At 43.2% G+C, this 14,477-nt stretch overlaps 1 protein-coding gene across 2 annotated transcripts in view; it reads left to right on the forward strand.

Annotated features, from left to right (window-relative positions):
- The window catches only part of CNIH3 (cornichon family AMPA receptor auxiliary protein 3), a 279,433-nt gene extending 265,466 nt beyond the window's left edge, over nt 1–13,967 (forward strand). For both annotated transcript variants that reach the window (XM_077485829.1, XM_077485828.1), the window contains one exon: nt 13,278–13,967. In XM_077485829.1, the coding sequence (XP_077341955.1) occupies nt 13,278–13,305 (28 nt within the window). In that variant the 3' untranslated portion in view covers nt 13,306–13,967. The remainder of the gene's footprint in view (nt 1–13,277) is intronic.
- Nucleotides 13,968–14,477: the final 510 nt, after the last annotated feature.

Raw genomic sequence — 14,477 nt, forward strand, 5'->3', positions numbered from 1 at the left:
GGACCTGCAGTTAGTCCTGAATTTTCTGACCTCCCCAGATTTGGCCAAGGGGTATCGCTATGGGACTTAACATTGAAAGTCTTGGAAATGGGGGGTTAAAGAGCCCCATAAGTCTTTTGGAGCAGACAGTGCCATTCTAAGGCCAATGCCAGGCTTCATCCCTAAGGTGGCAACCAAGTTTCACCCGAGTCAGGAAATAGTGCTGCCCACCTATTTCCAGGAGGAGGGTCAAGAAGTCAGCTCACTGGACATGGACAGAAGGTTGAAAATGTACATTGAGGTGACCTCTGACAGCAGGGTTATCGCCTCTTTGTATGCCTATGGCATACAAAGACAAGGGGTTGTCACCTCCAGAGAGAATAACAGCTCACTCCATGAAGAGCGTTTTAACATCATCGGCAGCCACATGTGGGATGTCTCCCTAAACCATATGCAAGGCAGCAACCTGGTCGTCCATGCATACGATTCTCTCTCACTATCGTATTGATCCGTCAATATTAGGAATGAACACCCCTCCAGTTCGGTTTGCAGCAGAACATGCGAACTGCCAAAAAGTTTGTGGAAACACCATTAAAGTCTATGGGACCCAAACATGAAAAATCAAAACTGCTAATTTTAAAGGCTAATATGCAAGTTATTGTCATAAAAAGTGTTTTGGGACCTGGGTCCTGCCCCAGGGGACATGTATCAAAGCATAAAAAAGTTTTAAAAATGGCAGTTTTTTCAAGTGCAGTGATTTTAATAATGCTTAAAGTGAAACAATAGAAGTGAAATATTCCTTTAAATATCATGCCTGGGAGGTGACTATAGTATGCTTGTAAAGTGGCACATTTTCCCCATGTTTAGAACAGTCTCTGCAGCAAAATTACATTTCTAAAGGAATAAAAGTCGTTTAAAACTGCTTGCAGCTGTAATGTATTGTCGGGTCCCGGCAACATAGATGAAAATAATTGAGAAAAACAGCATGGGTCCCCCCCCCCCCTCCAGCCCATTACCAGGCCCTTTGGGTCTAATATAGATATTAAGGGGAACCCTGCACCCAATTTTTTTTTTAAAAAGGTGTGGGGCCCCAAGGCCCTATATACTCTGAACAGCAGTATACAGGCGGTCCCCGGGTTACAAACAAGACAGGGACTGTAGGTTTGTTCTTAAGTTGAATCTGATTGTAATTTGGAACAGGTACATTTTTAAAGTGTATCTCCAGCCAAAAAGTAAATTTTTAAGCTTTTTGGATAACATAGGGAAGGGTTATCACGCCTGTAACATTTGTTTTACTGTCTGTTCCCCTGTTCAGAAGATTTCACCTCACTTTCTGTCCCCATGACAATTGGATTTCGAACATTTTGGGTTATTAGGGAAACAAGGATTGGTGATAAAGCATTAGTGGAGACACCTTTTTCCCATATTAACTCTTACAGAAGAGAATTTTCCTTCCTAGGGGTAGATTTCCTCTCACTTCCTGTTGTCTCCCTCCATTTGTAAGTAGGAGTCGTTTGTAAGTCGGATTGGGCCTTAGGTGTTGGTGATACCAGAACACTGTAAGCCCTCACAGTTACTCTTGGTGGGTGCTGGAACAGGCCATGCTGTGAAATATTATATCAAGAATTGTAATTACATGTCACTGTTAAACAGGGGCAGAAAAATTGGGCCTTTGGTGGTGGTGGTGCCACAACACTGTAAGCCCTCACAGATTCTCTTGTTGAGTGCAGGAACGAGCTCTTCTGTGAAATATTAGAGCAAAAATTGTAATTATATGCCCCTGTTAAACAGGGGCAGAAAAATTGGGCCTTAGGCATTGGTGGTGTTGCCACAACACTGCAACCCCTCACAGATACTATTCTTGAGTGCAGGAAAGAGCCCTGCTGTGAAATATTTGATCAAAAATTGTAATTACACGCCCTTGTTAAACAGCGGCAGAAAAATTGGGCCTTAGGCAGTGGTGGTGGTGCCCTGAACCAAAAATATTCTCAGAAGCTATTATCATGAAGATTGAGGAGGCATAGGATAGTCACTCAGCATAATAGGCTAGTCACTCATAGGCAGCCTTTGAGGGATCCCATATCCATAGAAAAATCAATCGGTTACATCAGCATCACATGCTTGGTAGCTGGTGATCCAAGACTGATTCTTTTTTATGAATGTGAGCCGATCAACAGAGTCTGTGGACAGGCGCACTCTGTGATCGGTTACAAAGCCTCCAGCAGCACTGAATGTGCATTCAGAAAGAGCGCTGGATGCAGGACAGACTAGTAGCTCAATTGCATATTGAGCAAGTTCTGGCCAGTGGTCCATCCTCAAGACCCAGTAACCCAGTGGATGTTCTGTGGGAAAGGTCTCCAAGTCTGATCTTGCCCCTAGATATCCCTGCACCATGTAATTCAGAAGCTGGTGATGGTTGCTGGAACTGATCAGACCTTGGCGCTGAGGACTGAAGAATTGTCTGAAGGCATCGGTCAGCCGGCCACCTTCTCCGCTGATCTTTCTGTGACTAAATGAAGCCTCAGCAACACGTTGTCCAGCACCAGGAAATTGTAACCTCCCAGGCTCTGGAAACGCATTGCACAAACCTTTCTGCAAGGCCTCCCGAAGATGTTTCATCCTCTGCTCCCTCTGCGAAGGCTGGAAAAGTTCTGCAACCTTACCCTTGTAACGTGGATCAAGAAGGGTTGCCAGTCAGTAATGATCCCTCTCCTTGATACCACGAATCCTAGGGTCCTTTCGCAAGGCTTTGAAGGATCAGGGAGGCCATGGAGCATAAGTTTGCAGAGGCATTCGATCCTGAGTCCTCTGGGTCTCTAAGGATCACATGATCCACAACGACCTCCTCCCAGCCACGTACAACTCCGTGGGTTTCTGTGGACCGAAAGCGATCCCTTGAAGACTGCTGCTGATGCTGAGTGTTATCCTCCACCTCCATGCTGACACAATCCTTCTCCTCCTCTCCTTGTGTGATCGGGCCCGCAGGAAAGGGGGCCGTGAGAGATAAGGAAGTCCTCCTCTTCCTCCCGCTGTTCTGCCTCAAGTGCCCTGTCCATTATTCCTTGAAGCATATGCTCCAAGACGAAGACAAGAGGGACAGTATCACTGATGCATGCACTGTCACTGCTCACCATCCTCCTGGCCTCCTCAAATGGTGACATCCTTGATCAGTAGCCACTGGCGTGCCAAAAAAAAAGCCAAGCTCCCCTGACCCTATCCTGGTGCCATACTCACACAGGTACTCATTGATGGCCCTCTGCTGTGTGTGCAGCCACTGCAGCATTGCCAACATTGAGTTCCACCTGGTGGGCATGTCACAAATGAGGCGGTTCATTGGCAGGTTGCATTCCCTTTGAAGGTCAGCCAGCTGAGCACTGGCATTACATGACCAGCGTAAATGACCACAGTCAACCACCTCTGAGCCTGCCCCTGCAGAGCTGACAGAATCTCTGCCCCAGTGTGGGTCCTGTCCCCTAAGCAGACCAACTCATGCAACGCATGCCATCTTTTTGCCTGAGTGCTTGCATAGCCCCTTGAATGCCTACAGAGCACCGCTGGTTCAGAGGACAAATCTGCAGAGGAAGAGGCCATAGAGGAAGAAGAAGAGGAAGGGGATGAAGCAGAGAGCTGTGGCAGAATCACCACTAGCATTTTGGAGGCGTGGTGGCGGTATAAGCTCCAACAATACTGAACCCTGTCCTGCATCCTTCCCAGCTGCCAGCAGAGTTACCCAGTGCACCGTGAAAGAAAGGTAACGCCCCTGTCAATGACTGCTGGACCATGAGTCAGCGGTAATATTCACCTTACAGCTGACCGCCCTGGCCAACGAGGGGAAGACATTGCCTTCCACATGCTGGTAGAGAGCCGGAATGGCCTTGCATGAAAATAAATGGTGTTTGGGAACCTGCCACTAAGGCACCACACACACTCCACAAATTCATGAAAGGGAGCAGAGTCTACCAGCTGAAAAGGCAGCAGTTGCAGTGCTAACAATTTGGCCAAGCTTGCATTCAGACGCTGAGCACGTGGATGGCCGGGAACGAATTTCTTTAGACGTTTTAGCAACTAGGGTAGAGAAATTTGCCTGCTAAAATCAGATGTTGGTGTACCGCTAGCAGATTGGCCACAAGTACTTGGGACACCTATTTCTATACCTTAATTCCTCACAGTGCAGGTTTCTGAGAGGACTGGAGGTATAGTGGGGTTGGAGATCCCAGCTGATGAGGAGCAAGGAGAGATCCGCCTTGTTCTTTGATGTGGGTCATTTAAGTGCTGTTGCCAACGGACTGGATGGAAGGTCGTCATATGTCTGGTCAAGCATGTGGTGCCCAAGCGGCTGCTGTTTTGGCCACGCTTGATATACTTCAGACATATGTTGCAAACAGCAATGGTGCGATCTGCTGCACACGTGTTAAAAAAGGCCCACACCAAAGAACTTTTCAAAATATGTGGTGAGTCAGCTGTGCCTTGCACCTGCTTAGCTCTGCGGTGTGATGCAATAGGGTGGCTGCCCTTAAGCTGCCCCCTGGAGGGCATCCTGTCTCATTGGAGATGTGCCTCCTCCTCCTTCTCTCTTCTATCAGGCACCCAAGTAGAGTCAGTGACCTCATCCGCAGCTGGGGGAACATGACTGCCAGTTTCTTGTCCTTCTTGGGCACCCCTCTCTCTAGGCTCACGTTACTCCCTTCCTCAACCTGGGTACCATCATCGGAGCCTTCAAATCGCTGTGCATCCTCCTGCAGCATGTACCCAACTTTGTGGTCGAATAGTTCGTGGGACACCTCCGTGCATGCTGGTGGAGCTAGGGAAGGAGTGACTGTTGACATGGAGCCGAAGAAATAGGCCACTTTAGCAGCTGCATTGGCAGGCAAATTACTCTGAGTCTGGATGACAGAGGATGAGAACGGCTTTTTTGTCCATCCCACCAACTCTTCTGCATGTTGTGACTCAATAACAAGGCCAGCTGCAGAAAAAAAAGACAAGGGTGCCCCACGGCCACGTACTGAGGATGTACTGTGTCCATGACCAGAACTGTTGACTGTAGACACAGAGCTTGCTTGCCCTCTTTTACTGGCCTTGGTGGCCTTTTGGACATGCTGTAAATTTTGTTTAGCAAAACCACTCTACACTGTATTGTAGCAACTGCACTATGGGTGCACGATAAGGTGTACACCACCAGAAGTCTAATAGCAACTATGAGTGAACTGTATTGTGTACTGTGTGCACCACCAGAAAAGTAGTAGCAACTGCACTAGGGATGCATGGTACTGTGTACACCACCAGAAGTGTAATAGCAACTATGGGTGCACTGTATTGTGTACTGTGTACAACACCAAAAAAGTAGCAGCAACTGCACTATGGGTGCACGGTACTGTGTACACCACCAGAAGTGTAATAACAACTATGGGTGCACTGTATTGTTTACTGTGTACACCACCAGAAAAGTAGTAGCAACTGCACTATGGGTGCACAGTACTGTGTGCTGTGTACACCGCCTGAAGTATATTAGAAAAAGTACACCAGGAATGGCCTGCAGTCAGATATAGGCATGGCTACACTGGATGCAGTGTATGTATGTATGAGACTGACTGTATGTATATATTAAATACACTGCAGCTAACTGAATAACCTGCCTGCCTGAAGTATATTAGAAAAATTATACCAGAAATGGCCTGCAGTCAGATATAGGCTTGGCTATGCTGGATGCAGTATATATATATATATATATATATATATATATATATATATAGTAGCATGGAGCTGTCAGAAAAACGGAAAATTGAATATCAAGTACTTCCCGCAATTTTCCTTTCCCGACGAGCGCCATCTCAGCATAGACTCGCACCCTATGGACAAAGTTCTAGCTACGTAATGCCGTCCTGGTCATGGGGGTCAAATTTATGAGTTAGGTCCTGATAGCATAGGGGTGGGCAGGGCCTTACCCAGAAGTGGCTGACATGGAGCTCGTTAGGAAAGGAAAATTGCAATGTTTGATATTAAATGTTCAGTTTTTTAACATGGGTTCCTATGGAATACATTCAATACGTTCACATTAATGCATTATTGTGCCTTTGCATTATTTTTTTTTCTTCAATTGAGAAGCTGCAGATGTATCTCTTTTACCGTGATTTTGCCACGATTTGTGCTTTTTTAAATTTTCCCTAAACAAAAAAAACATAACAAAACGCAATATGCAAATTGCAGCAAAATCGTGCTGAACTCACTGTAAAAAAACATGGAGACCACAGCAAAAAGCACTGCAGAAAAGCTCAAAAGCAACATGCATAGATTAGAATCAAGCCTTATGCCGCGTACACACAATCGGACTTTCCGCCAACAAAACCGTGGATTTTTGTTCGAAGGATGTTGGCTCAAACTTGTCCTGCATACACACGGTCACACAAATGTTGGCCAAAAATTCAGAACGTGGGAAAGTGGTGACGTACAAGATGAACGACGAGCCGAGAAAAAGGAAGTTCAATAGCCAGTGCTGCTCCTTCTGCCTGATTCGGAGCATGCATGAACTTTTGTGCGACGGACTTGTGTACACACGTTTGGACTTTCCGAAAACAAGGTTAAGTTGGCTGGAAATTTGTGAACCTGCTCTCAAACATTTGTGGGAGGAAATTCCGACAGCAAATGTTCGATGGAGCATACATACGGTCATACTTTCCGACAACAAACTCACATCCAACGATTCCCGTCGGAAAGTCTGACCGTGTGTATGCGGCATTAGGGCCAGCACTGAACCTGTGGTTTTTAGAAGCTATTACTCTCATAGCTGGACTAGCCTTAGCTATGAGTAAGCACTAGCTATAGTGCCAAACGCATCAGTTGTTAGCATCTTTTGCTGTGATGTCATATGCTGTGTCCTAAATATTATTTGAATAAAGCATCGTTTTAACTTTGGAGTGCGGCTGTCCAGAGTTCTGTTATTATCCACATTATGTCAAAACTCAAACCTTTCCTGAAGGTGGCCATCACTGTTAATTTTGACATCAAATTTGGATATAGTTTTAGTGATAGTCTTTTGACTAAAATGTAATTTTAGTTTTAGTTGTACTTTAATCATCTGAATTGTTTTAGTTTTAGTCAACTAAAATCTCCTACATTTTTGTTGACTAAAATCTCCATCTAAAATCGAATGGGTTTAGTTAAATTGTAATTCATCATTTAAAATTTTTTCTAGAATTGAAAAACTCGTTATTTTCTCCTGGAGTAAAAATTTAATAACATATTATTTATGGTATTAAGATTTGAACATTTACTACAGACACAGATTTAACCATTGTGATATATAACCAGTATTAATTTTACCATCAAATTCTGTCATAATCTTTTGACTAAAATACCATTTTAGTTTTAGTCGTACTTTATTTATAGTTACATAGTCACATAGGTGGTGAGGTTGAATATAGACAACAGTCCATCTAGTTCAACCTAGGTGTATGTGAGTCAGGGTTAATAATCATCTCCCATATCCTTGTATATTTTGTTCTTTAAGATGCACGCCCAAGAGTCTTTTAAAAATATCAACCAATGAAACCACCAATTGTGGAAGAGCGTTCCACATCCTTATCACCCTGACAGTTAAACCCCCCGCGCTGGCTAAGGTTAACCGGCTTCTCCTCCAATCTCATTGTGTGGCCCCATGTCCTCTTACACCCCCTGAGATTGAATAGCTTTTTTCCTGCACTGGGATCACCATTGAGGTATTTGTAAATCGCTATCATGTCCTCTTTCTCCAGCGAGAATACATTTAGTGCTTGTAGTCGCTCCTTGTATTTGAGGTCCTCCAGTCCCCTTATTAATTTAGTTGCCCTTCTTTGGACTCTATCCGGCTCCAGTACATCCCTTCTGAGGACTGGTAACCAGAACTGGACGGAATAGTCCAGGATGTGGCCGAACCAGAGTTTTATAAAGTGGCAGGATTATAGTTTTATCTCTGGAGTATATCCCCTTTTTTATGCATGCTAATATTCTGCCGACTTTGGTAGCTGCAGCTTGACATTGCATGCTATAGCTCAGTCTATCTTCAACTAGGACCCCAGATCTTTCTCCATCCTTGACTCCCCCCAGCAGTTCTCCCCCTAGTGAATAGTTTGTTTTTGTTCTTAGCCCACAAGTGCATAATTTTACACTTCTCCACATTAAACCTCATTTGTCATGTAGCTGGCCATTCCATTATTTTGTTCAGGTTTTTCAGTAAAATGTGCTTGTTCACCGTTTCAGGTCCGATTACAGCATGGATTTTTGGCTTAATTCAGACCTGAAACAGACCAAAAGACGCACGGGGCTCCTGTGCAAATCACACCGGAGCCTCTGCAGAGATGTGTGAACGGGCTCCATAGAGAGGTGGTCACAATCTCTTGCTGTGCGAGTTGGGTGAGGGAAAACCCGCATCCAGTTCACACTACAGTGAACCCACCCTAAAGGATTCAGTTAAAAAAATAATTAATCTGAACAGTGCCTGCATCTAGTCTGATGCAGGCACTGCCCAGGTACTTGGCAGGAGCTAGGGAGGCTGCTGAATATAGCATAGATAGAGGAACCAATTGATTTCTCTCGTTAATCCCAGGAAGAAGCTGAAGGGGATACATCTACATGTACATGGCCAACTTTAGACTCTGGCTCCCAGCCTGTTAGCCTAGGCACTGGTGATGCCATGCAACCTCCTGGTGCCTCCTTTGAAACCTGATATATCCAAATGGATGCACTGTGAAGTAAATATATTATCATGGAATTTGGGATCCTTGGGTTTCACAGGAGGATGTAAGAAGGTTGCTACCAGAGTCTAAGGTAAATATGTTTTACTTTATTTTTTTGTCTATTGTATTTCTTTTGATTGGCCATATAGATTGTTGCACGGGGGTGAGGGGGAAGCAGATAGTTAATGGTTGGTTTGAACTGCAAGGTCTTCATTAAAGAAGAAATCCATGTATGGATAGTTTATACATATTTACACTGGCCGATTGACACCCAGGAGCAAATGGAGATTACTAGAGTAGTGGTGTCTACTACAGTGATTTTCAACTTCCAGGGGCAGTGGCCAGGTATGATACATGCATATCTACATTGGTTAAAGCTGGACCATTGTAACTATGTATAAATTATCTATACCTGGAATTCATCTTCAAAGCGGAACTTCAGTCATTTTTATATCTTTCCATCTATTAAATCTTCTGCCCTTGTTGTTTTAACTTTGGATAGTAAAACATTTTTTTTTTCTGCCAGTAAATATTTTATACAGCCCACTTCCTGTTTCTTGTCTGGAAAAAAGCCTAGGCTTATGACATCATGCACAGCTCTCACTCTTGTGAGAGTTTGCCAGGAAGGAAGGGGGGATGAGTCATAAAAGGGCCAATGAGAACTGCATGGCTGTAGAGCTGGAGGTGTGCCTCTGTGTATCTGTAAATCCAGGAAGTGAAGAGGCAGCAGCTTCAGCTGCCCACAGTGGAAATGATTGCAGCCAGACTCAGTGAAGGGAGATTTCTGCAGCATATTTGGCAAGTACAGAATCACAGTATATATAGAATAATATGCAAAGTGGTTGGAGGGAAGCTTCAGAATGGCAAAGATGTTTTTATTACAATTTATGCGAGCAGACTGCAGTTCCTCTTTAGGTGCTTAGCATCTGCAATCTGTTTCCTGTATTTGAGAACATCAATCTACATATTAAAGCAGTATTAAACCCAAAAGCAAACATTTGTTATATTTCAGTTTACCAATTCATAGATGTGGTGGCTGCATTTGTTTTATTTTTAAGCTTTATTCTATATTCATCGGATGATCCAGCTGTTTTTCAAAAGCACACGCCTTGTAACACTGACAGGGATGCTTAAAATATTTAGCTTTTATTTATTCATGCAAAACCTTTATCCCAAAAAGGAAAAAAAAACAGTTTACTGTAACTGATTATAAAGGGTGAGCTACAATTTGTAAGTGTATTTCAATTTGTTAGTATATTTAACACTACCCTACCCCCAGACTGACAATGCTGCTATTTGCTTTATCTCCTGTGCTCATTCATCCAGAGTTGTGTCTCACCAATACTGGAGGTGGGAAAAAACTAAGAAAAGAAAACTGATGCAGCCACCAAATCTAATTATTGGTAAGCTGCAATATATTACATTTTTATTTTAATACCACTTTAATCTACAGATTGTTCATCCTTAGCCCTTGTACACACGGTCGGAGATTCCGACAACCAAATCCGTCGGAGTAATTCCGGAAGAGGTCCGGAAGTGATGTTGCATATACACGGTCGGACTAAGTTGTCGGAAAATCCGATTGTACATAACGTGATGACGTTATTTCGTTACGATGGGACTACGTTCAGGCTAGCAGCCAATAGCTTTGGTCTAGCTTTGGCCATGCGTGGCACCTTGTCCGTCGGAGTAGGCTACACATGATCGGAGTATGTCCGATCGGAGCATTTTGTCGGAAAATATTTCCGGCAAGTTGCAACAGTCCGATGCAGACCAAACACAGTCGGAATATCCGACAAAACGCTCCGATAGGAAACATTCCGACTGAATCTCCGACCGTGTGTACAAGGGCAAAGACCGCACACCAGTGCACCCTAGTAGTTCTCAAACCAAGCTTTTGCAAACAGTCACAAATGTCAGATTATTGAATTAAACCCAGTCAGGAAGACAGCTAATTAGTATAATTAATCATAACATATAGGTAATAGTTTGGATTGCAAGGTCTGCTTTAAAGCAGAACTCCAGCCAAAAATAATAAACCCCTGGTGCAATATTAATTTTCAATCTGGAGCTGTCCCTTGCAGTACTTATTTTCCACTCAGTCTAATGGCCAGCATTAGTCAACCCAATTCCAATGAGCCCCAGTCATCCTGGACCCACTTCCAGCCTGTGATTTGACAGTGAGTGCAAAGCAACACAGTAATGAACTCATTTCTCTGTCACTCTGCCCTATCCTGCTGTCAACATGCTTCATGTCAGCACATGAACCGATCCTTGTGCTGTGTCCCCCTCTCAAACTCTAGACCTGCTGTACAGGGACTGCAAGTGGCTAATACCACTTCAAATTTGGGTACTTACATTGCGTACATATTGTGACGGGAGTCACTTTGATGGGGGGTTTTGGAACCCAGCTTACCTTTTTTTTTTTATCCAAAGAAAAAGTTTATTAAAGTAAACCTATACATACAGTCCGATGCTTCACAAGTAGTCAATTACAGAGCATAGCAAACATAGTCATACTGCAAGTTGAACATAACCGGATCTCTAGTATGGTGCAATAAAAGACTGTCCCTCTCATCCGATTTTATTCCCCTCCTGGAGCCCTGTTATTCATCCTAACCCATGTTTCCCATTCCAGTGTTGTTGAGTTTAGTTTCAACCAGCATTCAGACCTAGTAACCTACCCATAACCAGATCCACCGGGACAAGACAAGGTACATCAAGCCATGGGCCCCAAAGTTTTTCAAACTTTTGGGTGCATCCTCTATGTTGGTATATAACTTTCTCCATCCAGAGCATATTCCCCACTGCAGTGATCCATTCCTTAATCTTAGGAGGGAACCCAGCTTACCTTGGAGAGCTCTGGAAACTCTGTGTCCAGCTCCCCAGCCCCTCCTATGTGTCCATTAGGGGCACAGGATGACTGACTGTGTCCCCTTGTTCTGTTGCGTCTGTCTGCCTTAGGAGAAATGTATTATGGGATGGATGTTTTGTATTTGTGTTCCAGGCATGTGGATTGGGGGGGCAGGGTGGAGATGGGAGGGGCAAATTCCCCCAACAACGCTCCCTACTGATTAGAAAGTTTACCCCACTCAGAATCAAAGGGAGGGGGGAGTTGTTCCCTGAGTGTATACCTGTGTTTGAATAAACAATTTTCACCCTACATTGAGTTACGGCTAATGACTGGGTGAACTAAAAGGTCTTGGATAGTGCTGGTTCTGGGCAAAGGAAGCGTTTACAGTGGACATAGTCTTGTTGTGTACAGGGGTCCGTCACACATATAAAAATAAATTTAATGATTTATTCACCGTTACAGAACTGCATTAACTTGTGTTTTTCATATATTTGCCTAGAGTTCATCTTTAAACCCTTGGTTCCAAGTGTATGCAAATATTAGGCCCCACTGGACTGGGCTTTTTTCCGGGGGGTGCATATTTGTGTATCTGTCTTTGTGCTGGGTGTGCGCCACATGGCAAGCTGCCAGCACAGAGACTGGGTCTCACGAGAGCCCCGGGCCCTGTACTAACGGTCACGGATCTGGAAGTCCAGATTCTGGATCACTCACTCGATCGCTGTGATAGCCTCTGATTGGCTATCATAGTGATCAGTCACTGTGAAGCCTGCCCCCCTCCCGATTTCTCTCTCTGAATATAGGAGAGAGATACATCATACCTCTCTCTCCTTGAAGATAGAAAAAAAATGGTGTGTAAAAAAAACTAATAATAATAATATTAAAAAAATACAAATACCTTGATCTAGATCCGTGCCAGGGTCAGGGTCAAAAGTCAAGGTCAAATGTCACGATCAGTATTTTTCAGGCAAGATTTTTTTTTTTTATTAGTATTAGTGTCAGTTAAGGGGACATGCACTAAAACTGGAGCACTCAGAGTCTGGTGCAACTGTACATGGTAGCCAATCAGCTTCTAACTTCAGCTTGTTCAAGTAATCTTTGACAATATTACCTGGAAGCTGATTGTTTTCTCAGCAGAGCTGCTCCAGATTTTGCACAGTACAGTTTTAGTAAATAACCCCCATAGTGTCAGTGTGTTTTAGGTAGAATAAGAAAAAAGCAAAATGCACAATATTGTTTGTGGGTTGTACTACAGGTACAAACAACAACTAACATATACGTATATGGTATTGCTGAGATCGTCAGGAGCAGGAGAATTTGTTTTGGGTTTGATGGAAGGTTATGGTAGTAGAAAGAAATTTACAGCTAAATTTAAAAAAAAAATTGTAGTTATCCATTACTATTTAGCACCAAATGAAAGCCACAAAAAACAAAACAAGGTATAATTCACCTGGATGCACAAAGTAGTTGTAATGATATGAACGGTTTTACGGTAAAGTTGCAAAATTGTGCTTAGGCATTAACATTTGTTTTACCCTTAGGTGCAAAGGGGTTAATATGTCCAACGAAGAAACAGCTATGATGTGCTATGACATTTTCTAAAATCTTTGCAATATATATAGCTGACAGGTTAGGGGATTTTTTTTCCTCAACAAAACTGGAGTTTCACTTAAATTGAATGTGATAGGAAGGAAGTCTTGCGAATTCTCACTAACAAAATCTTCTTCGTATTTCTTCAGTATGATATATACGTTAATGAGTTCCTAAGGAAGAAGGAGCAGAGGATCGAAAAGGTTATGCCAGTTACAAACAAACACTTGTCTGGCTATTATATGCAGCTGGACATTCACAAACCACCTGCAGCACGTTATGGACAGCCTCTGTTGGATGATACTTTGGAGCCCTGAAGATCCAGCTGAAAAGTCTCTGAAAGTTATTGTGGAATTTGTGCAGATTATAACTTTCTCGCCCAGCCTCACAGTTGATTGGCTGATCCACGGTTGACAGGGAAGATGGAGACTTTAAAGCCTTACTTGCTCTGTACATTGGAAGTTTTTTAACTGTAAGTTGAATATCAAAATTTCGAAAAGTTGAATTGGACAGCGGTCAGAAGCTGTGGGTGATGGACAATGTGGTTGCAGTGGGATTTATTATTTGTGGATTATTATTTTAAGAAGGCACACTTTTTGAAATATGAATTTGGGGACTCTCTCTTGCAATAACATGTGGAAATAACATGCAGGTCCTTAAATTTAAGAAGGACCTTTAGTAAAAAAAGAAATAAATAAACTTCCAGACTTTATCTTGATGGGGGAAAATAAGTTTATGCCATGTTATTTGGTATTACATTGTAATGCATTGTTACCTAAAAGAAGCTATAATAATTGAACACCTTATACACCATTGAGTTATAAAAGTTATAAAGCGTATTGATTATTGCTTTTATGTGTCTCTGCTCTCTATCAGCTGTTCAACTTCACAAGACAAAGGAAAATGCAAGTTTCCAAATGGCTACAATACATAAAATGATGTACTGAACTAAAGTTACATGACTTTTGCTCTCCAATAAAAAAACGCAGGGTTATAACATGCGAACCAAAACTATGGACTGTAATGATGGATGAAAATACCACCTTTATGTATTAAAGCTAACCTGCCATCAGTCACTTAACCTTACATTGTGACAACAGGCTTTAGTGCCACTTTTCTTAAAGCAACCCTGTTACTATAGAAAAAGCATGCCATACCTGTAAATGAAGATGCCACCCTTACACCTTGACACAGGTAGTCAGACACTATAGCTGGCTTCTGTGTTCTTCACCTATAGCAGCCCCCTTTCCCATAAGGCCCCTTTCACACTGGGGCGGTTTTCAGGCGTTACAGCGCTAAAAATAGCGCCTGTGTAGCGCCTGAAAAAACCGGCCCCTTTCACTCCAGTG

This window comes from Lithobates pipiens, unplaced genomic scaffold (assembly GCF_037356315.1).
Source record: "Lithobates pipiens isolate NorthernLeopardFrog02 unplaced genomic scaffold, aLitPip1_a1.2 Scaffold_18, whole genome shotgun sequence".
Classification (NCBI taxonomy): Eukaryota; Metazoa; Chordata; class Amphibia; order Anura; family Ranidae; genus Lithobates; species Lithobates pipiens.